Source organism: Lepeophtheirus salmonis, chromosome 7 (assembly GCF_016086655.4).
Source record: "Lepeophtheirus salmonis chromosome 7, UVic_Lsal_1.4, whole genome shotgun sequence".
In the NCBI taxonomy this organism is placed as follows: Eukaryota; Metazoa; Arthropoda; class Copepoda; order Siphonostomatoida; family Caligidae; genus Lepeophtheirus; species Lepeophtheirus salmonis.
The window spans coordinates 26,143,985-26,170,501 of record NC_052137.2 but is presented as its reverse complement, the minus strand read 5'-3'; the positions used below and the strand labels follow the sequence as shown (position 1 = coordinate 26,170,501).

Sequence of the window (26,517 nt, the reverse complement as noted above, 5' to 3'; positions counted from 1 at the left end):
AATAATTACTTGCATTTATAAAGAGTTTTCTACCACCACCGCCGCAGCCTCCACTAGCCATTGGACTTGCCTGAGTATTTTTCCCTGATTCGTTGATGCAAGCTATAGTTTTATTTGAAATTGTCTAAGATTTGGTTTTTCGAACGGATTCCCATGTTAAACCAATCAATTTAAAATTGGAAAATGGAACTACAATGAGTACCATTAGTTACATTTTTTTATAAGTTTAAATTGGAAAATATAACCTTCCTCTATGAAAACGTTAATTGCTGAATATCTTAATTAATAAATGTTTAAAATAGATGTACATATTCTATAATTACTATTTATAGTTATATTCTTGTAAAAAACCTATTTATGATTTATGATATTTAACATTTCCGTATCTTGTAGCTAAGAACTTTTAAAACAAAACATTTAATTTGCTAATTATATATAAATATTTTTTATAATATTTTTTCGAATTTAGTAAAAACATCATGTGTTATTGTCGTACATATTTTACGTCTAATATATACATTAAATACAATATTTTAAATATAGATTACATTTGTCAACATAACTACAATATGGACAAAAATCAAGATAATTAGAAAATTCAAAGTTAGTTTTCTCTCCACTAATATATAAAATCAACGATTATCTTAAAAACAAAAATTAGTCATTTAAATATTTTTTTTGGAAAGATTTGGCATGAGATAAGATACCCAGTTTAAGTCCTTTATTTGATTTAAGAGACTAATAATGGCCCCCATATGGGTTTTCAAATAAAACCCATCAATTTCTCATTATTTTATTGTGACAATCAGTTTTGGCTACTTTACATACAATTTCTGGTATTTATCACAGAATTAGTCAGAATAATTTGTCAAATAGAAACTGATAATAATTCATGGAAGAATATAATTATACTACATATACAACCAATATATAGATAAATCATTCTTAAATGTTTTAATATTGACGAGCTACATTTATGTAACTAAATAAATGGAGCTACTATAATTGTTCAAATTCTAAAACTTAGTTTTCATTTTTAGTACCTGGCCATCATGGTTGCCCTTTGTTCTAGCAATTTTATCATTGACATTCCTTTTGCATTTATTGGATCATCAAGTGGAACTGAGTTCCCGAACCGACTTCCTGTGGAGAACTAAATTGAGCTCTGAAGAGGAAGGAGTCGATACTATGCGCGGAATCAATAAAATACTTTTGGAAAATATATTACCGGCTCATGTGGCAGAGCATTATTTACTTCAGGTGCAAGGTATTGCAGCAGCTGATTCTAATGTAAGTATTTCCTTTTTATAAACATATATTCATATTACATATTAATGTTTTAGAATAAAGTAGGAAATGCGTTTTTTAGATTCAGGAGATATATGATCTTAGATATATCCTTTGAACACGCAAGATACGATCTTGTATCATTGTCTTAAATTTTCCCTCATGGCGTATTTTACTTTTTCCCTGTCAGCAGAAATTACGTTTATTTATTCAGTTAAAAAATAAATTCATATAAGTTGTATAGTTAGTTTTGCTTTAATATGGGATTCGATGGCCCTAAAAGAAAAAAGCGTCAATACGACCACTACCTTACAAAAATATTGCCCATGTAGTTTTCTGTTTTCTAATTTGTTTTAAAGCACTAATTCAGATAAAATAAATTATGATATATGTATATTTGAATGTAAGGGAGAGTTCTTTATTCTCAAACATTATAAAATATTAAATTTATTGGGGTGAAACCCTTTATAGATAAGGTTTATTCTTAAAAAGTTTCTTATATCAGTTTACTAGTATCTACTGCTTATTTTTGATCGATTGAAGTTCAAATTGTGTTTATCTTTATAGTGGCGGTGTGCAGGGAGTGGGTCAAGCAATTTCTTACGATTTAGTGTTCACAATTTTAGTATTCATGCTTATAATGTTAAATGGGAGGTTATAACTTAGTGGGGGTAATATTATTTAATTGTTAATATAACATCTAAGTTTTGTTTTACAAACATTTAATTTACATAACTATTGTATATTATAAAGCCAATTATTGTATTAAATAATCAATAATTTTTGACAAAATTTCTTCGAGATATTGAATAAAAAGTGTTATAAGTGATAAAAATATTTTTTTGGAGGATAAATACTTTTTTAATAATACAGATAGCTTGTAATTATTATCCCGGTAACTGATACTTTTTTTTAACTATTGGTTAATTTTTTATCGGTTGATATTAATTTATCAAATTCTAAGCACACTGAGTGAAGATAAATTTGAGAAATTGTAACGCTCCGTACAAATGAGAAAGTTGCAAAAAGTACTTCAATTTTCCGTGCATAGTTTATTCTTCTTTACTATTTTTTAAAATTAAACTTTACAATAAGCAAGTTTTTTTAATGAAACAAAAGGGGATTGAAAAGGTTTTTGAGAGTGAATTTATCTTATTTATAATGCTGATTATTGATCCATAACATGATAATTATTTAATCTTAAAACGCTATAAAAATTGGAAGTGAATAATTCAACAATATGAAAAGTCTAGTTTTTTGTTGATCCACAGAAATATTATTTCGTCTTTTTTTTTCTAATTTATAATTCAAATTCGATGTATATAAACCGTTGCAAGTTTCCATAGGTATAGGTACAATTGCAACATTAGACGACTTGCATTCTAATGCTATTTGTGAAGAAAATTTAATTTTTATGTTCTTTTATTTGTTCACATGGAATTGCATTGTTTATGTAAAAGTAAACATTTACATAGGAATTGGCTTTGAAATCAATGTACATTCGGTATATTTCTTTCTCTAGGAACAAAAGAAACGCGAATCTACGGACATTGGGTTTAAAAAACAATTTCTCCCGAGCCTTTTGTCCATTGAGCTACGTCGTTAAAACTTTTTTTTCCTTTTAATAGATTAAAACAAAGTGTAGGTATGTTGGGTTAAAATTTGGCTAGTCTTTGTAAAAAAATACTTAGAGTACTGAGCCATAAAGCAAAATTATTGCATCTGTATCTGGTTTCTTTCACTGATTAAAAATGGATGTTGTATACAAATGCATATTAGTCTTCATTTTAAATACTATGCATGTTTTAAGTATTCTCATTGTTTTTTGAAATTTTTATACAAATGAAAATAATAGTTTTCTTGTTTTTTTTTCTCATATGTGCTAGGATTCAGTACCTTTTTTTTATATTTCATGCAAAACATGAATATGTCAGAAGCAGCATTTCAAGAAATAGGTTTTAATTTAATATTTTAATACCTTCCTTCGAATACAAAAATAAAAAAGTTAAAATTAAATATTTCTGAGCGATAGTTTCAATTAATTCAAACCAAATTGTTAAAATCATTTAGCTCAACAAAGTAGTGATAGAATTCCATCCATAAAAGGTATGTCTATACATTTTTTTTTTTGATGCAGACAAATAATTGATTATAATTAATCTCAGTAAGTTCAGATGTGAAGTAAACCAGTTTTATCACATTTAAAAATATGCAACCAGTATTAATTTTATCTATTTTAATAATTAATTGTATAATTTCGATTGAAGAGTCGTAGAAACCATTGGTATTGTCGGTGATAATATCCTCAAAGTTTATTGCACATAATATATTTCTTGAAATCTATATTATATTTAATCAGATAATCTCCTCTTATATTTCCCTGTATCAAACAACGTCTCGAAGGCCTTGAAATTCAAATGCTAAGGTGCAAAAATATCCTTTTGTTCATATATGCATAATTAACAGCATCTTTCTGTACAAAATTGTCTGTGTTAGACGGAAAATACTTACTAAAAAAATATGTATATTGTAGATGGGTCACTTCACTATAAATTTTCACATGGAAACAGATTTGAAGGAGTTGTGAGGTCTTAAAGATAAGAAATTAGGATTTTATACCCTAACTTAAACCTTTAATATTTTAAGCTTGGTGGTTCTCGACTGTATTGAAATTTAATTATCTAAAGATAAATCACATAGAAATCTTTTTAAAAAGGTGTAAAGTAATCAAATCTTGAAATTAGGAGTAATTGATATAATTCAATTTATCATATGTATATAATAAAACAAGAAATTAAGCTTCATCAAATACCCTAGTATTGTAACTAAATACATAAATTATCAAAAATAGTCAAAACCTTTATTTTTTATCTTTAAAACCTCACCACTAAAAGTTGGACTGAGTTATACATCAACTGCTTACTTTCTAAGTTGGACTACTATCCATACATTTCTCTTGAAAATTTCTTGTGGAATAACCCTCATATTTATAAAGTAATTTTCAACACTAATACTCAACAAAAAAAAGTGTCACTAAGAATATAAAATTGTACAAACATTAATCAAGTTATATTATTACCATTTACTGGATATTAGGGTTTGAATATAAATCAACATAAACCAATATACTTGATTCCAGTGACAAATACGATTTATTATATAAATGAGATAAATAAAGTTGAACTTTGTCTCAGGATCACTTGTTTTAAGTTTTTCTCTGCACAAAGTAGACATATCCAGTATCAAATTCAGAATTGTAACAACATGTGAAATCTAAATAGAGGTCACCTGGAATAAGCTGTCGTCTTTTTGGTTTTCCTTGCATCTCCGCTTAAAATAGGTTTGACATGTCATAATAAAGAATACTATGCATATCGTAACAAAACATGAAATCTGGGTAGAGGTCATTTGCACTAAATCGTCGCATTTTAAGTTTGCCTCTTCGCTCAATATTGGTTTGAAATTCATAATGAAGAATATTACGCATGGAGGTTTCTCACAGCCCACCTATAGTACACCTTCACAAATTAATGAATTTTTACACAGTTACAACATAAAAAAATAAAAAAACATTATGAGTGTTTATAATACTTGTTATGGTATTTTCATCAGCATTGCATTAATAACTTTTCTTTGAAATACATTTCAGATTTTTTAGATTAATAATAGAGCTATAACAATAAATATTAAATTTATTCAAAATATGCCTGATATGCCCATGTGGTTCTCAATGTATGTGTCTATAAGGCCCATATGCAGTGTAAAAAATCAACTTAAGGTTTTTAATAATCATGTTCGAGTTTAAAAGAATATCATATTAAAAAACAAAAAAATTCAAATAATTTTTAGGTGGTATTGACCGTAATGGGTTAGTATATTTGTATTTGATAACATTCATATACAAAATATATACATACAAATAACTTGCCTATATTCATTAATGCGAAAAGCACAACTCTATTATTTTGTTCATCCATGTTTAATCAAGTTGTTAAAAGGATTATATTGTGATTGAATTTTGGTAAATGCATTAGTTGCTTGTTGTTGTTTTTTATTACTGTAATTGAATTTATAAATTACAAAAGTATTTTTTTCAAGTTAATATACCTACTTAACTATTCAAGTTTATTTATAGAATACAAAATTAAACATTATGGATTAATGAAACAATCTTCTCATGTCTTGTTTATGATTTTTTTCCCATATAAAAAACAGTTTTCTGCATATTTAAAACAAATTGAAGTTGATTTACAAATAATACCAAGATATTTAAAACAAATCATTTGTACTAAAATAAAACTGATATCAAAATATTCTCCGATCCAATATTCCTTAAATGATTAAATGCATCCATAATCTTGAAAGAATTTTTTCAATTTTAGATTTTTTTTATCAAGTTTAGTAAAAGGACTAATGATAATAATTATATTTTTATAATGATTGTAATAATTAAAAAATATTTTTGATGGATTGAGTAGAATTTTGGCAGACTCATTTGAATAGTTTCTCGATAGACATATTATTTTCTGAATCCCTCTTCATTATCTTGCTAACAAACATTTCAAAAGTCTTCCTTTGTTGGATGAACTCATTTTTGCATAGAGCATAACTCACAAAGAACAATTACTACGTTATTTTATTTAGTTATATAATTCAAGTGTATGTACTATTGTATACAGTTTTGTGCTCTAGTTTACATATACGTTTGAAACCCTTTTAAAAATTTTTGGATTTGGATCCCAAAGTTTGGTTACAAGAAATTTACTCGAATATGTACGTCTAAAGATCCAAACCAACCTGGATCCAAGAAAATATCCTATTTTATGAAATAAAGTTAAATAAATCATATTTTTAAAACTTTATGGAAAATAAAAAAAATGAAGGCCGTTCACATTTTTTTTCTGTTCGTCGTTCAACAGAAAAAAGTGTGAACGGCGTTCATACCACAAAGGAAGACTTTTGAAATGTCTGTTAGCAAGGTAATGAAGAGGGATTCAGAAAATAATATCTCATCGACTTCCGCTCCTAAGGAGAGCCGGGCATCGCCTCAGTACTTTTAAACGAGTTAATCCCTCTTGTCAAATCATTTTTTTTAAATCAAGACGTATTTGTAGGTGGGAGCTCAATCTTACGATCTATTCTTGCAGGATGCAATAGAGCAGAGTCTAGGCTATCAATGTAATTAGTTGGCATAATGACTTTGATGTTTTTGGTGGCATCAAAGCCATCCAATTGATTATGAAATTTTAATATAATTAGTTCTTTGAACTTCCAAGTCATCTCCAATACTTTCAAATACAATACTGGCTGAACCAATAGAATCAATTTTATCCCAGCCATTGTTGATTAATGTTTTACTTCATTGAAAAAGCTGACTCATGGGAGACAAATTTATTTGATTAATAAAACACGGATTCATCGATTTTATCCGAGTCTAGTAATGTAGCAAGATGACAGTTTTGAAAAAAGAGAGCAATATTTACAACAAACATGACAATTCTTGGAAATGAATAAATCTTATCCCTGGTTTTTTACCTAATATAATGAAGATGGAGGAAAACTTAGTGTTACTCTCTTTTACCCCTTTCAAACCCATAAGGAATTGAAAAGAAGATCAAAGATAATTTTATTCAATTCTTGATCTCTTTGATCATATCACAGCATATTAAAATGAATTTTTTTATAACTTCAATAACTTCGCCAAAATTTAATGGGACACTTGTTTCCCTCTGGGTGTGAACGGTATATTTTCATTATGTATAAACAAAATACTAAAGTTCTGCTATGGAGTTGAATTTTTAAATTGTTTAAATTATTTTGATATACTTTTTATTTATAATTCAATGAAGTAATAATTTAACTATAAAAATTGATTAAAATTAATTTAATAACTGCTTAATATGTTAAATATAATGAAGCAATTTTTATCTCTTACTAAGTATAAAGCAAGACTTCAAGCCAGACAAATGACCAAATTTCGATTTTCTATATTTTTGCTCGCACAGTAAGCACACCTTTTTATTTTTTGTTCAAACTCCAGTAAATGTCCACTATGATTGTCCATTATACCATTGTAACAGATACATTTTTTCTTTTCGTTGGCCTAGACGATTGGGTTACCCTCTTACGCCATTCATAATATTTAATCAGACTTTTTGTCAATTACAACTTGGAGTGAAGAAACAATAATTTATTTGGATATTTAATGTTATAAACGATGTAATATACCATGTCTAGTAGATTCGGGGATAAAATTGTGTTGAAGACTGAATCTTAGTGGTAAGAAGTTATTCGATCTATGAGATCGAATCCCCCATGCCTTTATTGTAAAGCTTAACAATTATAAGACAAAAAAAATTGTGAACCTTCCGTTCAGATTCAATTATCAGTGGTCTTAATTTATATGTATTATCACCATAATCATCATTGAAATTATCATCAAAGTGACTATTTCGAAGTATCTTAATAACGATGTGAACATAGACTTCAGGAGTTAATGAAGCCTCTTATACATTCGTTTCTGTAGTTACCTCTGCATCAGCTATAACTTAAATATTAGAATCATAGAATGAATTTTCAAAGTCTTCTTCATGAGCGACTGCTTTCTCCAAAATTCTATCAATTTGGTTAATTACTACTGCTAAAAATATTAATATATCTTATTCTTTAGGTTTTTTTTTTCATTTATGAACAACTCTACATTCAATATTAAAGTATTTATAAAAATATTTGTGTGAACATTTATTGCTTGCTAATCTGTATAGTAATAAAGAGTACTCTAAACTCTAAAAGGACAAAACCAAAGATAAATGTATCATCCTGAAAAAAATTTCAGTCCAATAAAAAAAAATACCTTTCAAAGACAGAGGGACACCACTGTCCCAACAACTTTTAAGTGCCATAACATTTACAATTTTTATCAAAATATAGCAAAATTTTCAACAATTACTCCTTATACTATACAAATATTAAACAATTAATAAAAAATTTAAATTATCCATACATGAAAAGTATATGATAGGTGGAATGTTATTTTACGGAATTCCAAGAAATGACATAGTTTGAAGACTTTAAATGTTTTTTATTAGTAAAAAATATGAAAAATAATCCAAGAACGAATGAATAAAAATACGGGACACCAGTGTCCCGTCGATGCAAAAGACTTATAGAAGATCATAAGTCATAACTAGAGTTGTCATATTTGTAATAAAAAAAATTCTTTCTAAAAATTCTAAAAGAAAAGTGGGACTTACGTGTGCTCTTTTTTTCCTTTTTTTCATTATTTAATATGTCGTCGGGGTTTTAACTTCTACCCTTGAAGTAAGCATTCTCTCTAAACTCGGTGCTTTAGAAATGCATAATATACAAATTTCAATAAAATTAAAATTTCATTTGAAATATAAAAGTTTCTCCTCTATATAGCAGTAATTTATTTTCACTGCCCCCCCCAAAAAAAAAATAAAAATATATATATTATTATTATTATGAAACAGACAATTGATATTAACAAGGTATTTAATTCAGTTGTACCAAATGTTGTGCTCTTACCCTCTACTCGTCCTCTATATGTTTTTTTGTAAAAACATTTTAAATTTAAGTGTTATTACGCTGTGTCTTAAGCATTGCCTGGTAACAAAACAAGAATTACAATTTTTTTACCGTCTTTTTTTCTGACTTCATCATTAAAAATATTCGAAAAATATTGAAATTTCAAAATAAAATTATCAGATAACAATGCAATTCAGCTATTGAACTTTTTGCCCGATAGATCAATTTTTCCAAATTCGATCTGATATATCAGCCTATGTCTAATCAGTCCATGCTGCTATAATTAATGTACAATAAATTATAATTCCTTAAGACTAACTTATTCGATTATAAAGAAGGGTCAAGGAAAATATTTCAAACGCAGGTTCCTAGGAAGGTTTAGGTAGAATAATTTTATCTGCATATTTTATATAATGACAGTATCTAAGCTGTAAGCCAGCCATCATGGTTCATATTCACTAACAATAAGTACTTATATTGTCACTATATAATAATGCACTTACTTTGACCATGCATAATAATAATAAAAAAGGATGTTTATCTTTTGCAAATGGAATATAAACACTCCTTAAAATAAAATAAGAATAGTCTTGAGTACGTTCATTCCTTTTCAGTGTTGTATGTATAATCTAAGGTAATAAAACCTGGGTTTCACCTTGACCTTCAAGCATTTTTATATTCTGGTTCTTCTTCATTTTTCTTCCCTTCTTGCACTTGCCTATATAAAGGTACATATGTACCTACGGGTTTACATTTTATAATGTATACACAGAGTGAGGACCCAAAACATTCAGTAACATGAATAAATTACGGAAGCTAATATGTGAAATGTTTCTATACTATATTTTTTCTTCAATATGTTCCCTTTCACAAGCAATAACGGCGTCGATACACTAAAAAAATAAATAGACGGCTCTTGACTATGAAGGCCGTGCCCATGGCGTATCTAGATGGCAGCTGGTAGAGAATCAAAACTTGGATGCGAGATACATTAGACGTTCTTCTTCGAAATGCCCTAAGCTATAAAGTACAAGGGGTTGAAGTCAGGGTGGGATGAGGGATACGGAGAGGGAGGCCAAAACTCAGAGATATTTTTGCCCCAACATTTTTACACCTAGAGGAATGCAAAAAAAAAAAAATTATGTGGTTGCATTATGAAAACTCGTAATTAAAAATAATGGCCAGTAATTTGTAATTAAATGCTTGTGTAAGTTTTGAGTCCCACTCCGTATGTGGCCTTCAGCCCAAAAAGAAATCTTGAAAGTTTTTTTATTAAAATTTTGTATGGATTACAATTGTATTTTTTGACTAACTATGATGCATTCCCATCAACAAATTGTTTGTATTAACCCTTTGAAATACTCTCAAATTGCTCAAAATTCCACCTTACAATAAAAAAATGATAACTTCATAGATTTTAGTTAAAAGGAATCATTTTGGGACCAATATAAGTATCTTAAATCAATTAAAGGTTCAAAACCATACGTAAGATTCATGGATATCCTAATTCGTTCGATAAATTTGAACAATATACTTATTATTGAAACAAATATGTCTATGAAATATTGGGCTGTATACATATATGAAGTTAAAAAGTAACTTTAACTTTTTTTTATTTCTTGATTTTTGTTCAAGATTGTTTTTGTTGACGCACTATATTATGAATATAGCTATAAAGATAAATATTGATGGGGTGTTTGATAAATGGGAGGGGAAAAATGGATGTTTTATTACTAAAAATAATATTAATATTATATATATTTCCAAATCGAAACAAATTATATCAGAAGAAAACTTTACAAAATTTACATTTGCATATTAAATTTGAATAGCTTGAAAAGAAAAAAGTAAGTTTATTAGTTGTGCAATAAAGTTTACTCTTGGAATAATTTACAGACATGCAATTTACATAAATGTATTCTAATAAATGCTTAAAAGAAGCAAGCGTGATATTTGAACTGATTAAATAGATGTTCAAGGAACAGCTGCAAATAAAATGTCACACTTATCCTTATTCTTCCATGGAATAAAAAAACTAAATATAATTTAAATCATTGTTCACCTATAAACCCTTTCTCCATCCGTTATTAGGGGTCAATAAGGTTAGAATGGGGTTTATTTTTATTGTTTCAAAATTGATCTTCAAGCCATGAAGGTCGAATAATAATATCTAATAATTAAAGTACTATTTATACAACTAGATTATGGGATAACAATTGTCTAATTATTTTTATACTTAGTAAGATGTTATTCCTACAAAACAAACTCTGTCATTTTCGAGCTATGACCTTGAATATGCCTAATGTTATTTGAGCATTGTGAGTCATTTATTGTTGGTCTCTTTGACAAAAACAAATAGTGTATACCTCTTGATTACAAAAATCTATAGAGGTTTTAGCATATACATGTATAATTAACTTTCTATCGAAAAAATGATCTTAATAGGAGGTATACAATTACATACAAGGTGAGGAATAAAATTGGGAAGGTTTATTTTAATTTATAAATTTATTAATTACCATACACTTTTGTGAAAATGATCAAATTATAGTATAAATCAATTTTTAAACAACTGTTCTTCGAAATAACAACACTTTGCTTAAATTATATGGCAGACACGAAGAGGCACATGGGCAGTAGGGCACTAATAAAATCACTTTTTGTGAAAAAGTAAAAAAAAATGGGAGTGCAAATGCGTTCGTTTTGATAAAAAATATGATCACAAATATTGGACAATTTTTTTGTCTAGTTTAATAACATAAATAAAAAAATTATGTCAAATAGAAGAATAATATAATTAAAATTTAGTAGAAACTAATTTTTTTAAAAATGACGTCCGAAGTAATTTGAGACTGAGAACAAGGACAGGGTTAACAATAGAAATTTATATTTTTAAGTTAATAACTAATATTGCAATGCAGCACATTTCCTTATATTTAATGATTTAATAACAAATCAAACGTATTCATATGTAATTCTTAAAGTTGTTATTTTTAGTTATAGAATATTAATATTTACATAATAATTACATATTTGAAATTTTTTTATAACATAATATTTAAAAAAAGCTAATGTAAATTTTTTTAAGTTTTCTTATTTGAATCAGGATACAATCTTCTATGGTCTGCCCATACTTGTAGAAGAAATTGCAGCTTTGATTCGTCACTCGTTAACAAGCCACTTTATTCTTGTATCTTGTTCTTTCGGCGATATCATTAATAACCATGAGTGACCCAATTATTTATGATGCCTGCTTGAAATCATGCCTATCATTCCATGATGCAGGATCAACTTCTAAAACCCATAACGAAGCTCCATAATTTTCATATAATTTATTGAAAAACATAAAGAAATGCGAGTCCTACAAGTTCCTTTGACATGTACCATCAATGTCTGGAATGTTTGGATGATGTTGATTTGGAAATTTGACTGTTAATAGTTGAGTATTACATTAAATTCAGGTCGTTGTAAGGAACGTCTGAAGCCTTAGATGCATTGATCTAAACTTTTATATATATCCTTATTATAAAAACATATATATCTCTTTCTTGTCTGTGAGTTAATTTAAATTGAGATTTAAACATCCAGATTTTAAGACTATATAATACTTTTGATTGGCTACGGGCATGGTGTGTTGCAACCGGTATCATGTATACAACTCCTCGCTTAGGAGCATCACCAAGAAATATCATCGCTAGTTCTAAGAATTCCTTATTATCGTCCCTTGGAAATTTATTTTCAAGATGTTCGTTGGCAAAGTTAATGGGGCCTTGTCGTATGTCTTCAACAAGCCTAGACAACTTTTTATCTGCAATTCTGTATTCATATTTCGTTTTATTGATCGATTCCCAATTTTCTTTAAATCTTTTAAGTAACGGAACTTTGGGAGAATATATGCCACCCAAACGCTCTTGTAAAACAGTCCTAATTATTAATTGCATGATATGGTGCCTACATGCAAATGGAAAGAGTTTCTTTCCATGTAATTTTTCAAGCAAGACACAAGCTCCAGTATTCCTACCAGTGTTTGAGCTTGTTGTGTCAAAACACATTCCTTGATCTTGATCTAGATCTTGTTGGCGTTGCCATGGTTACAGTTTAAATAATATAGATACAAGCTTAAAAACCAAAACTTATAATAATTTATCACGCAAATGCTTTTGTTTCTTTAAAAAATGGTTTAACAAGATTTTAATAAAATAGTACGTTGCAGTATTTTTGTCCTTTGTTTAGATTAGCAATTTACTGCTTAGTATGTCAATACAACACATTTTTTTAAAATTAATTATGCATTCTAAGGGTAGCGCTACTTTAAATTTTCGAATGGTTAGGGTTTTAGATTCAAAAATATTGTTTTTGTCTATATATACAATTTACAAATTTGGATCCATTTTGAAAAATGAGAAAAAATTGTAAATTTTTGAAAAATTGCACATCCTTGCACACGACCTCAAATGACCTGGGAGGTATTTTTTTATAAAATTAACTCCTAATAAATTTTCATTGCAATATTTTACTATTTTGCTCAATTTTTTGATTTATTTCATAAAAAATGGTTATATAGGGGGTTTCCACAAAAAAAAAAACGTCATCAAAGTTAAGGTCATCGAAATAAACAGTTATTTTTTCTTCATCTAAGTAAAATAACGTATTTGCAAGTTTTTGTAGATATAAGTAGCCGCACATTAGATGCAATACGCAGAGAAACAGACAAATGGGCAAAATGGCTACATTTCATTTAAATACATAAAAATGATTTCTCATAAACATTTATAAATAAACTTTCTATTGAAGTTTAACTTAACTAAATTTGTTAATTTTACTAACAAGCTGCAATGTGTAGGGAATGATGATATTAAAGCAAAATCACGATTTTTTCAAAAATATGTAAAATTTTACAACTTTAGGGCCGTTGAGCTACATCTAAATATTCACAAAAATTGTACAAACTTTTTGAACCATATTTTTTTATCAAAAGAAACACATTTGAACTCCCATTTTTTTTACTTTTTTCATAGAAAGTGATTTTATTGGCACCCAATGGGCTAAGGCAGGACCGACAATGTTTTTAGGGCTATTATTTATTTTTATTTCCTTTATGTAGCGAAGTCCATCTAACACTTTTCAAGCAATTGCTTAGATAAACCGTATTTTTTTATCATCAAGAAGCAGTGTCAAATTAAAACACCAAATTGTTTTTGATCCATTGTTTTTGAAATAACAAAAGTAGCGCCACACTTAGCACAATAACTGAAAAACTAAAGAAGAGATAGTCATGAAATCCTTTAAAGGTTGATACAAACTGAAAATGAGGTGAATTAAATAAGAGCCATTAATGTGTGATACCCATTATTTTCAACCCATGTGTCCATTAGGTAGTAAGTCAAACCGTCGACAGACAAAACGTCAACCGACAGAACGTTGACCGACGAAATTTCAAATGGACAAAATTTCGACCTTAAAAAAACATCGACTTATAGAACGTCGACTAGAAAAAACGTCGACTGAGAGGATGTTGGCTGGAAAATATTACATTACAAAATATGAAAAACTGTTTCTACGACATTTCACTCCAGACATTTCCAGCCCGAGATATTTACCCAACCACCCCTACATAAACTAACAGTAAGGACACCTCACAAACCAAACTTTATACTTCGAAGTTTGGGGCTATTTCGGTTACTGCAGGGCCTCAAAATGAGATGAAACCCTAAAGAGGCTCAATTTTTGGGGGCCCTTCCGGGGTTTAAATGGATGTGGGGTAAATTTACATAGTGGCAGAGAGTTTCATCATATTTTGGGTCCAGGCTGTACCCGATAACAGCTCAAACATGGGGGGGGTATATATGGGGTGTAAGGGGCTTTTAGTGGTTGCTTAAATGGTGGAGGTGGGATTCATCCCATTTTGGGACACGGTGGCGACTGAAAACACCCCTAACTTGTATAAGGGGATTGGGAGGCCCTCGGACTGGTAGTTTATATAGAATATGGTGTTTCAGGCGGGAAATGTCTGAATGGGATATATCGCAAAACCATTTGGAGTAGCCCTTTCTTTTATATTCTACAGTCGACCTTCTGTCAGCCGGTGTTTTGTTTAGTCGACGTTTTGACGATTTGACTATTCGACGTTTATTCTATTTGACGTTTTGTAAATTCGACGTTTTGTCGGTCGATGTTCTGTCGGTTGACGTTTTGACGGTCGATATTTTCTCCACGCACCGTTCATTGCTAGATACAAAGTGAGATTTAGATTTATTCCCTTCATTTCATAGCTGCGTGCAGCTAGTTTAATTAAACATCATGACAACTAATCTACTCTTCCCCCAAATATGTTTATAATTTTTAGGGTGACTACGTTAATTTGTGGGGTCTTTTATTTTTACATATCACGCTTCATATTATTTGAATCTATGATCTTAATCAAGAACCAATCTTCTGATATAATTAGTTTGCATTCGTTTCATCACCGAAGTTCACAAAGGTAGAATTTGAGGACAAGTGTATGTTTATATAAATATTATGCAGGTAGTTCAAACCTTTTTAGGACCCAAACATAATTAGAAAGATGATCTATGTGTACATCATTTATGTATCTACATATAAGGCAAAATTACATGCATATGAAAGAATATGTTTGGGTCTTTGAAAATGCACTTGAAATATTATTAAATAGTTTCATAAATATTAAATTTATTCATAGATAGAAGATACTTAAAAATAGAAATAATCACTGCATTGGGAATATCTAAAAGACATATATTATGTTGAAGGAATACTAATGATCTTACAAGTACAAACATACAAGGTACATTAGGCTGGGCCTGGTGTTTACAAAAATCTTACATTTACAAAAATATTGTTTAACTATTTGTTTGAATTTTGTGTGTATCTAATGAAACATCTTTTCAATTTCAATAATATATATTTATCTTGAGAACAAAGGCAATTAAATTGTTGAGAAAGTGACTAAAGAGGAATAAAAATCAATATATATTTTTCAATGTGTTCATCATTTGTTTAATGATTTTTAAATTGATGTGATAGAACTGCACTGATTAAATATATTTAAACATTTTTCTATTATAATTACTCCATTTGAGCTAGGAATTGTCTTTGAAGAATAAGTGGTGAGTCAACAAGAAATGACACTTGAAATACTTTTTGTCAAAAAAGTGAGGCAAAGATTTCTATTTTTGAACTAATTATCTTCCATTTATATTAATAAATGGTTTTTTTGATTATTTTATGATTACAGAGACCCCGTTATTTTTACTTAAAGATTTCAAAAATTTATAGTCACAATAAAATAAAATAAACATATGGTGTCCCTGTTTTAGTTTTATTTTGCCATATTATGCTTTATTCATATATCGAACATAAATGAAGATAAGAAAAAAATCAGAATTTATTTTTCCTTTTAATTTACGATAATTTTTGATAACGTTATTATTCCGTCTTCGCCAGTCAATGATATGGTTTAATATTGAAAAGAGAGTTTGAGCCGCTAATCCCACTATTCAACTATTTATTATATAAATTTTTTACTTGATTTGTTTTTTTTTTGTTGTTGATGCAAAATTTATACCATGATTTTTAAAAGATTTAAAAATCATTCCAAAGCTGTAATCGGCAGAAAATTTAGAATTATTCTCTACTAGAAAATAAATAGAGATTTTATCCACTTTCCTTGTCATTAGAATGTATGCTAAAAGACCCATAACAATTAAACTCTTTTTTTGACCTTTGAAAAGCATTTAGAAAATATACAAGTAAAAAATATTATTCAAAGTAATGACCAACCCATAGGTGTCGCATTGAATTTCAAGACGAGGAGCAAAACTATAATTCATTATTTCATGGTATAAAAGTGATGCAGTACCTTCAAAACTTTTCTTGCAAGTTTCCTGTAATTAGTATAGAGAAATTAAGAGTATACATTTTTTTAAAATTACAATATATAACTTCACTTGCTTCGCTTCATCAAACATGTATATGTGAGATATCCCTGCTCCTTTATCTACAACGACAAATAAATTGATGTCTTAGAAAGATAGGAAATGAGTCTTTCCTCTATGAATTGATTAATATAGAATGGACTTAACCTCCGAAAAGTCAATTGTAAACAATTGAACTTCATCCCTATTATATTTAGCATAACTGACTCGAGTGGTGTAGTCTTTTTTTTCCACTTGAACACATTCCATATTTTTTATTAATGTAACTAACAATGTTTAATGTCCAATCCTCCAGAAAATTTTATAGAATGGACTCCCTAAACAAGGAAGCTAAAGTTTCCAAATGATTGTAGCATATATGGCAAACGTCTCTCTGCCTTCCCATAATTCCTAATTGTTGATATACAGTCTTCCAATTCTTTAAAAATATATTTTTGCAACAATATTGTTCATAACCTAAATTCTGGCATGACTGAACGTATTTCTATTATATGATATATTTACTACAATGACTTGGAAAACAAATAGCCTTGAAGTCCGAATAAGAAGGTAACCTTCCAGGAATAAAAAACGCCATGGTCATTCATTAGGTTTTCAAGAAATATCTTGATACCTTCCCGTCGCTCATGAATAGATCTATTGTAAGGGTTGTTTGATGGATTATCAATGGATCTATGTGTCTTCAAATTAAGGTCATTTTCTACATAGTGAGTATGTAAACGACCAAGGGTACTTCTGGATATTCCCATCAAAAAAGCAAAAGTGATTTGGTACACCTGCGCTTCAGCTTGTCGTATTTTTCATCCATTGAAGAAAAATTCCAAGAACATATATTTCGAGAGAATCTTTGGAAATTGCATCCCATTTGGCAAAAGTTAAAAACTATCTCCTTCATTTTGTGACGAAGTGGGACGTCATGATGAAAAGGTCGAATATTGACATAGGAGGAGGAAAAAATGTTGTCGGACATGATTTCTAGCTTTTGGAAAATTAATAGTAATGGCGTCTAATCGTATAATAGTGTATAATACAGTTATAAAAAATATTACAAGAGATAATATTGTTTGTCGTCGAGTAAAGCTAGATCGGTTCAACTCGTTTTATTTAATGAAAACTCAGTTTTAATATATATTTACAAATATCGTAGGTTAGGAATATGACCAATTATATTCAAAAGGTCATAACGGGGACAATTAAAATAACATTAATTAATGGAAGGCTTGAAATTATAGCTAATATTCTTGAGTATCTCATCCCATTCCTCAAATTAGAATAGAAATCCCATAATGCAACAAATATGTATATAAACTATTTCGCCGCTAATATTCATGAAGTAAATAAATAAAAGTCGAATTTCCCATAACATGATTTTTACTCAAGCGTCATTTCTAGTTGACTCAGCACATATACCGAGTGGTCTATTAAAATCTGAACACTATGAATTTTAAGTTTCAACAAAATATATATTTTTTATATTTTAACCATTATTTATTCTCAACCAAAAAAGAGGAAGATATTCATTATCAATTAATAAGTTTTAAGTGAAAAGAAATAGTAAAATACAAATAATCACACGGAAATTAAATTATAATAAAAGATAATTTTATAAATTCATTCATTTTCATTGGGAAGTATCTAAAAGTGTATAAAAATATGAAAATTTTAGTTATTAAAATGGCAAATTCATTCATATTTTCCCTTTATTCTCCCTTTTAGCTACACTTTTTTTTTCTCCTCGCCTTAATAATTGATATGTTTTATGTAAGCCTTTGTGGGGGCCCTAGGCTCACATAAAACAGATCAATTATTAAAAAGAAGAAAAGGACAACAACAAGTAAATAAAAAAAGAACTGAAAACAATTCGGACTCTAGTGAGACAAGTTAACGGAGGAGTACGATGCACCAATAACTACAAAACTACCGGGCCATGCAGAATTATTTACCAATTTTTGTTCAGAACATATTGTGGAAAATAATGACATTTCGAATGACTTGAGAAACAATTTATTCATACATTTTTAGAATAATAAAATAGTTTGTGATCAAATTTAATCAATGTAGCCACCATTTGACTCAATGACACTGGTGAGGCGACGTCTGAAGCTGCCACAGACTTGCTGGATATAATCGGCGTACATGGAGGCCCAGGCCTTGTTGACAACAGCCTTTAAGGCATTTATGTTCTTGTGTCGTTTTTTGCAGGCCTGGGTCTCTACGTGCGCCTAGATAGAGAAGTCTAGTGGGTTCAGATCTGGGCTCTGAGGGGGCCAGTATTCCTTGGCCAAAAGTTCATGTTATCCTTGAGCCACTCCTGTGCTTTCTTGGAAGAGTAGGCGGATGCTCCATCTTGTTGAAAAACCCAAGGAGAGTTGCCCACTATGGATTTGATCCACGGAAGGACCTTGGACGCCAGAATCTTCACATAATCCTCCGCTGTTAATCTGTAGCTGTGGGGAACCATACCGGCTTCATGGCCTTCCTGTTGGAGGCCACGAGACCCAACATCATCACCGAAGCAGGGTGCTTTGTTGTTGCCACAAAGCGGTGCTTATCTTGCACGTCTACAAAGCACACAACACGGTCATTTTGCCTGTTGAAAACAGGATCGACCATAAAAGTTTTCTCATCTGAAAAAATGCTGATGTGTCCAGATGAGCTCTTGATATCATTCAATATTTTCTTGGCAATCTCAAGTCTGACTTTTCGCTGACGTTCAGTTAGCAGAGGGCGTTCAATACGCCTCAGGGACTTTCCTCCAGCCCTTTTCTATGCCCTTGAAACAGTTGATCTCGACATTCCCATCTTTCTGGCCATGTCGGCAATGGACCTGTTGGGAGTCCTCTTGAACAATGCCTTTACTTGCCTTGTTGAGACAATGGGCTTCCTGCCAGCCTCAGGGGAATGCTTGAGATCACCCCATCCTCCAAGCGCTTGGAAACGTTGTAAATTGTCTTCAACGAGGCCCCAACCTGTTCCTTAATGTTGTTATGAGGCACTCCCGCTCGGAGGAGGGCTGCAATTTCGATCCTCTTTGTTTCCTGATTGGACATGGTCTCACGTGTGGAAGTTGTTACGCTCTCACAGGAAGGATTTTTGTTTATTTTAACAGTAAAATACGAAACAATCAGATTGGTTGCCACAAAACCTCTTAAAAAGTATATTTACATCATCGGTAAATTTTTTTGCACCGCCCGGTATATAATGGTAAAAAAAAAAAATACACAATCAAATAATTAAACAGTCTTGTTATATTCTCTATAAATAACTCTCGTCAAGAGCCAACTCCGTTATTCTTGGTAAAGGCCTGACACCGTTGAAACACGCTGCTAGAGATCAGAGTAGGGAGCCTGAATATTAATATTTAATTATAGATTTTTAACCAAATTAATAGAATAAATAGATGTGTGTCAGAGCTCTCTTAATCATTAACGTAGCTGCCCTTAGTAGCAATAATGGCTTATAGGCGGCGGCGGAAGGCCTGCCATCCGCTGTGGATATAGTCATCTGTCATGTTGTCCCAGTGCTAACTGGCAGTGGCTTTGAGGGCCTCGAAGTTTGGAAGACAGCCACAGTTGGCCTTCCCCTCGAAATGCACTTCTTTTGGAATTAAATTTAAATTGTGAATTAAAATTTTTATATTCTATAGATACCTATTAAATAAATTATTAGGAATATTCAAAAACCAAAAATGTTATCTTTTTAGTTTTTGTGATTTTTTCAATATTTAATTATCTTTCAATAAATTAAAATATTTCAAGGAAATTGCACAAATGTGTTAATAAGAAGCATACACAGTTCAAGAAGAGGTAAGCTTGTTTGGATAAATTTAGGGAATTAGCTGTATTCTTATGTACATTTATGTAAGCTTCTGCAAGTTGTATGTTTAATCATAAATGAATATAAAAAATAAGTTTAAGTTAATTATGTGGAAATATTAATAAATAAATATTCTCAAAACAATTATTTTATTAATAAGGATAATTTAGAAAATTATATATTAATTATTTTTAAATTTCTTTCAGGAGTTATATAATGAACGTTATGAAAATATTGCTGTTATGTTTGCCTCCATTCCTAATTATAAGGAATTTTATGATGAAAATGATGTCAATAAACAAGGTCTTGAATGTCTTAGACTTCTTAATGAAATTATTTGTGATTTTGATAAGGTAGGTTGGGAATATTTATTTTCATTTTAGCATTCACCTGCTTCTACATACATATTTATTAGTCTCACTAAGAAGAAATAAAAAAAAAATATATATCAACTCGTTAAACTTTACATGAACGACTTAAAAGCTGTCTCTTTATATTTTTATTTTTTTCATTTTGATATATGGTATCCACTTTCATTATTAATACAAAACTTTATATGTGATTTGAAAAACTAACAAAACATTACCGAATGGTGAATTGGTCTTGCACAACCTCTTCAACTCCATTTCCGAGAGATGAAAAGATTTTTAGTCATAGAGTTTGGTGCATTAATGAAAAATTGTTTTTGTTTTCTTTCAAACGAAACATTGCAAAAAATATATCTTACCTTAAGGACAAAGAAGCAAACAAAAGGTTGTAGATTGCAACTCTGATCTGTACCAGCCATAACAATCAAGATATCGTCAATCAGCTTGTGTTCGACATTCACGCAATGTATCGCATATGCAAGTCCTGAAACGATAAATTTAGTCTGAAGGATATACTTTGAAGCAGTAAGCCAGTCAATCTGACCCATGTATGTACTAATTACTGTTACATGGCCATCCCAGCCATGTAAATGCCCGAATTTGGGTGAAAAAAGTGTACCTCGAAGTTTCAATTGTGTGAAAAGAGATTAAGGGTGGTCCAAGGAAGTAAAATAAATGAGATGAAAGCAAATGCTTGACTCAAAATCATCAATATTTCCGTATAAAGAATTGTTTAAGTTTTTTTAATTAAACTCAAAATCACTTGGGTCATCTTAGAGTCCGGACTTTGACCTGTTGAACTAGACGATCTGTTGGTTAACTGAATTAAAAGCTAGCTGAGTCTTTCGAAACGGCATTGCCGACTTCAAGACCTCCATAAATAAGGAATGGAAAGAGATGCATAGCAGTTATATCTAACATGTGTGAGCGGCCTTCCGACCTCGCATGGAGGCTTTGCTGCCAATGGCAGTCCAGTCAAAAAATAGTGTTTCTGTGAATATAATGAATAAATCTATTTTTGATGTCTACCCAGTCCTAGTTCATTTGTCTTCCTTGAGATTAAAATGAAGTACAGCTTACAAGGGGTCCAAGACTTATTCACTGCTCGGTATATGTAATGGCAATTTGTATAGAATGTTGTATTATATTTTGTATTTTAAAATATTAATGTCATTTCTTTACTTATATAGCTTCTATCAAAGCCAAAGTTTAGTGTATTAGAAAAGATTAAAACTATTGGAAGTACTTATATGATTGCTGCTGGCCTCCAACCAGGAAAAGAAGGAGAAAGAGCAGTAAGTATAGATTTCATTTCTTGTATCTCCATCATAACGCCAGATATATCATACTTGATACTGAACCCTTTGTTAGCCAGCTGAGATTGTTTGTATCTCAAATTCTATTAAATTATTTTATACAACATTTTATTCCCATAAATGTATATGATATATTTCTAAGTGTTACACTTTCTCGTTGTAATAACGTCCTTATTAGGAATAATTTGTACTTTTTTACTATTTAAAATAAAAAAGGTGCTGAATTAAGAATTAATTATTGAGATTAGTTATAGAAATAATGTAATTTTCCCCCAAATCTCGAAATCACTTATATACAAAGTGTACCAACGAAGTTTGGCACTTCATATTTCCAGATTTTTCCAGTATATTTGATGACAAAATTGTACATAGTTTTTGCGGTGAAATATACATACAAAATTTTCACAAAGTAGCCAAAACACCGCTTCTAAGTCAACAAAAAAAGATTTCAAGCCTATTACAATTCAGAAGCAGAACGTCGGTGCACTATTGTGATGATTTTGGTGAACAACGATATTGTTTTTAGCAAGAAACTCGCCAAAGACTGTTCATGTGTCTGTCTACATAAATTTGCACCATGATACACTTCTAAAACGACTCAGAAGTACTTCTACGACTGAAAGTCCAAGGATAATTGACCTTCTAGTTCCTACGTCTTGAATCTAGAGAACTACCTTTAGTCAAAAGTAAAAAAAAGTTATCACACTACCAAGATGTACCTGATCAACTCCATCGTCCTGGAATGCAAGAATCATGATCAAGTTTATAGGGCTTACACTCAGTTCAAGACCTAAATCGAGGCCATTATTGAGATCAACGGAGGCTAAATGGAATGACATTTACTTTTAACAGTAGTATCTGCTGATCAGTCTTTGTTTTTTAAATAAGACTGACAAAATGACAATTTTATGTTTATTTAAATTAGAGAGATCGAAAGTGCCATATTTTGTAGTTATACTCTTTATATACATATAATATTTTAATTGATATTTACAATAGCAAAAATTAAAAAGAAGTATTTTCATTTAATACCCGATCCTGAATATTCAGAAATGAAAAGTAAATTGTAAATATACTAAAGAAAAGAAATTTTATTAAGACAATTAAAAATTAAAATGTTGTAATTTTATGTCTATGTCGATGGTTTATCATGTAATAATGCTTGTTTATTATTTGGGGTACTGCTTTACTCCACGTGAAAAAAATGATCACTAACTGAGAGTTAAGAAAACTTAATGTGGCATAGTTACATCAACTTATGCTACAAACTACATGTTTCTAGCTTGAATTATCTCCAGCATTTATTTTGCAATAGAAATATATATAATATTTTTCTATGGTCATCTATCTATGTAGAATTAAAAGACAAAGGTTGCCCTCAAAATATATTTAAAAAACCTAATTAACTTTAAATGAGTTTATTTATTTATTTTTCGACCATTAATTTGTACACATGCATTAAACCAGATAATTTATTTAAGCATAGAAAAGCCATTTGAATTAATGTTACTGAGAAACAAATTATATTCATGTTAAATATAATATGTCTATATCACAGTGTAACATGACCCATCTTTAAAATAAATTTGTAGAAATTAAAATTTGGTACAATTGATTTATAACATGTTTTTTTTTTGTTTGTTTTTTTAAATTGCTTTTCTTTGCATGGTTAAATATGTTTCTAAACACACATGGTTTAGTTTTTTGAAAGTATGTTTTATGCTTATTTAAAAGTAACAAATTTTGTACATATTTTATATGCAAATAGATTTGCTTGTAAAAGTATAACAGAATAATAAAAAAGATTCAAATTCAAGGAAACATGTTATTTAATAATGAAATATTTAATGTTGATATATGTTTGTATTCTTCGTGGGTTTGGAGTTATTAATGAAATGAATTTAAATCAAAGATATAAAACCAGTACTTTAAAGACGGGTTATCACTAAACGTGAGTTGATATATCAGAGCAAAATCAAAGAACGGATATATCGGAGAAAATATCGAATATCTACATCGTATCGTATCAGAGAAAACTCTTAGAAAATTTGATATTTTATATGATGCTATAAGAAAAATCTTTTGGCAAACAAAACAAACCAATTTCGACAAAAAAAATGCTTTCATGAATACTGGTACATCAAATCATTTGTAAAATATCGGATCAGGAAATATTTTGGTATCCAGTTATGACTAGTTATCACATCTATTATGCGTGTTACGTATAAGCAAATTATTTCTAAAAAGTTTGCATATTATAATTTCCATACTTCAATAACTCTCCTTATCAAAATAAAGATATTTTGTGTTTTGTTTTTCTGTCTGAAAAACTATTTTAAATTAAACTTTGGAAGCATGAGAATTACCAACATGGCATTTTCACTCCTTTATATGCACAAAAAAGAAATTTTAAATCACAGAACCTCTTTATTTTGACAAGGAGAGCTGTAAGGTTTTGGAGATTGTCTTGTGCAAATTTTAATTTATTATATTTTCTTTTCTAATTTTAAAAATGTAGTGTTTCTCTAGTAACAATGTCAACTTCACAAATAAGCCCAAAAATGTAGGGTACACCCGCTTTTATACTATACAAGGAACACATTTTCTATGTAGTAATGAAATTTATACGAAAAAGTAATTTTATAAAACCAATGAAAATATAAATTAATAAAAATTGTATTCCATAACATATTATTCACTTAATAAGATTGAAAGAAAAAGTTATGAATTTTAATTTTTTTTTTTTTTTTCATAAAGTACATCAATGTATTGTGCATACTATATGTTAAATACGAACCCTCCTTAACCCCCTCTACAAAGCACGCGCTTAGAGTTTGAAAATGCTAAAACGCAATAATGGCTTTTTTAGTCCTCATAATAATATAAACACTGTGCAAATAGCATACCATTATGATTTATTCAATATATGCTCTATATGAATACTGGCTTTCGAAAGAAAGCTTATTTTTCCCTATATAGAATAGCAATTGAATTGATATTAAATAAATATATTTTTAAAACTCTTACAGAAATACTACGTTTATACATTTTGTGATCTTTAATAACTACATAAATAACTATCTTATTTTTTGGGATATTAAAAATCAAGCAAGGATCAAAAATTGTAATTTTTCTCTGTTAGTGATATATCAACATAAAAACAATCTTGAATTAATCAAGGCATGGAAAAATACTTAATTAATTTTTTAATTCATATATATCTCCATACAACTTAATATTTCATAGGTACCTTTGAGACAGTTATAGGTTTTATATTCAACTATGTGGGATTATTTTAGATACCTAAGAACTTAAACTATACTTTAAAACCTTTATTTGATTTTAGACACTTATATTGGCCATAATATGCCCTTTCAATTATAATATATCAATTTTTTATTCTTTACGGTGATGATCAAATTTAACTCACTTAAGTGCAATTTGCAACACACCATAAGGGTTAATAAGAATGATTTTTTGATCAAAATGGACGATAATTCGTAAAAAAGTATAAATGTAATTCAATACAATTTTGTGAGAAATCTTTCAGTCGTTTTTTTGTTTTTTTTGTTTTGTAAAACATATTTGTAATACAACAGTATACCTTTTTTGTTCAAGTAAACTTAAAACTAGCAATTCAAAAAAGCTGAAAATTTGTTTTTTGTTTTTTAACTTTTATGATTGCCCAAATATGAATAATTAAATTTTATTCATAATTGAAAAAAGTGTGGTGTAAAGTTCTTAAGTGCCGAACAAAAAAAAAATTGGAAGGAATACGAGGAATTTGAATGAAAGTATGAAGAAAGCAATGATCTCTAAAGATACAATTATAAAGCTACAATAAGTAAGGGTACTAGAGAAAAGAACTGGATATTATGGGTCGATTGAAATACCCAGATCAAACAGATCAAAGTTTATCTTGTGATTTTTATTATTTAAATTATTGATTTTTTACAATCGGCTAAAGTTATATATGAAAATTCAAAAATTTGCTCTTGGCGAAGAAATTTGATATATTACAACATTCTGTACAAATACTTCAGTTGTGTTATGTGTTTCAATTGTTCTTTTCTTAATTTTTTTTATAAATTTTTGGATATGTAGTCATGTAGAAATGTAGAATACTGGAATAAATGGTGCTTTTTTCAATCTTTTTGTATATCTATCCAAGGCCAACATACCTGAAACTATAATAGACATAAGTTATATTTAATTATAACAAGAAAA

General features: G+C 29.3%; 1 protein-coding gene across 1 annotated transcript in view; it reads left to right on the top strand.

The window, feature by feature from the left end:
- LOC121122242 (adenylate cyclase type 2) overlaps nt 1-26,517 on the top strand; it is a 221,979-nt gene that overhangs the window by 187,061 nt on the left and 8,401 nt on the right. The window contains exons 18-20 of the mRNA XM_040717230.2: nt 1,041-1,290; nt 20,813-20,959; nt 22,165-22,269. Of these exons, the coding sequence (XP_040573164.1) occupies nt 1,041-1,290; nt 20,813-20,959; nt 22,165-22,269 (502 nt within the window). The remainder of the gene's footprint in view (nt 1-1,040; nt 1,291-20,812; nt 20,960-22,164; nt 22,270-26,517) is intronic.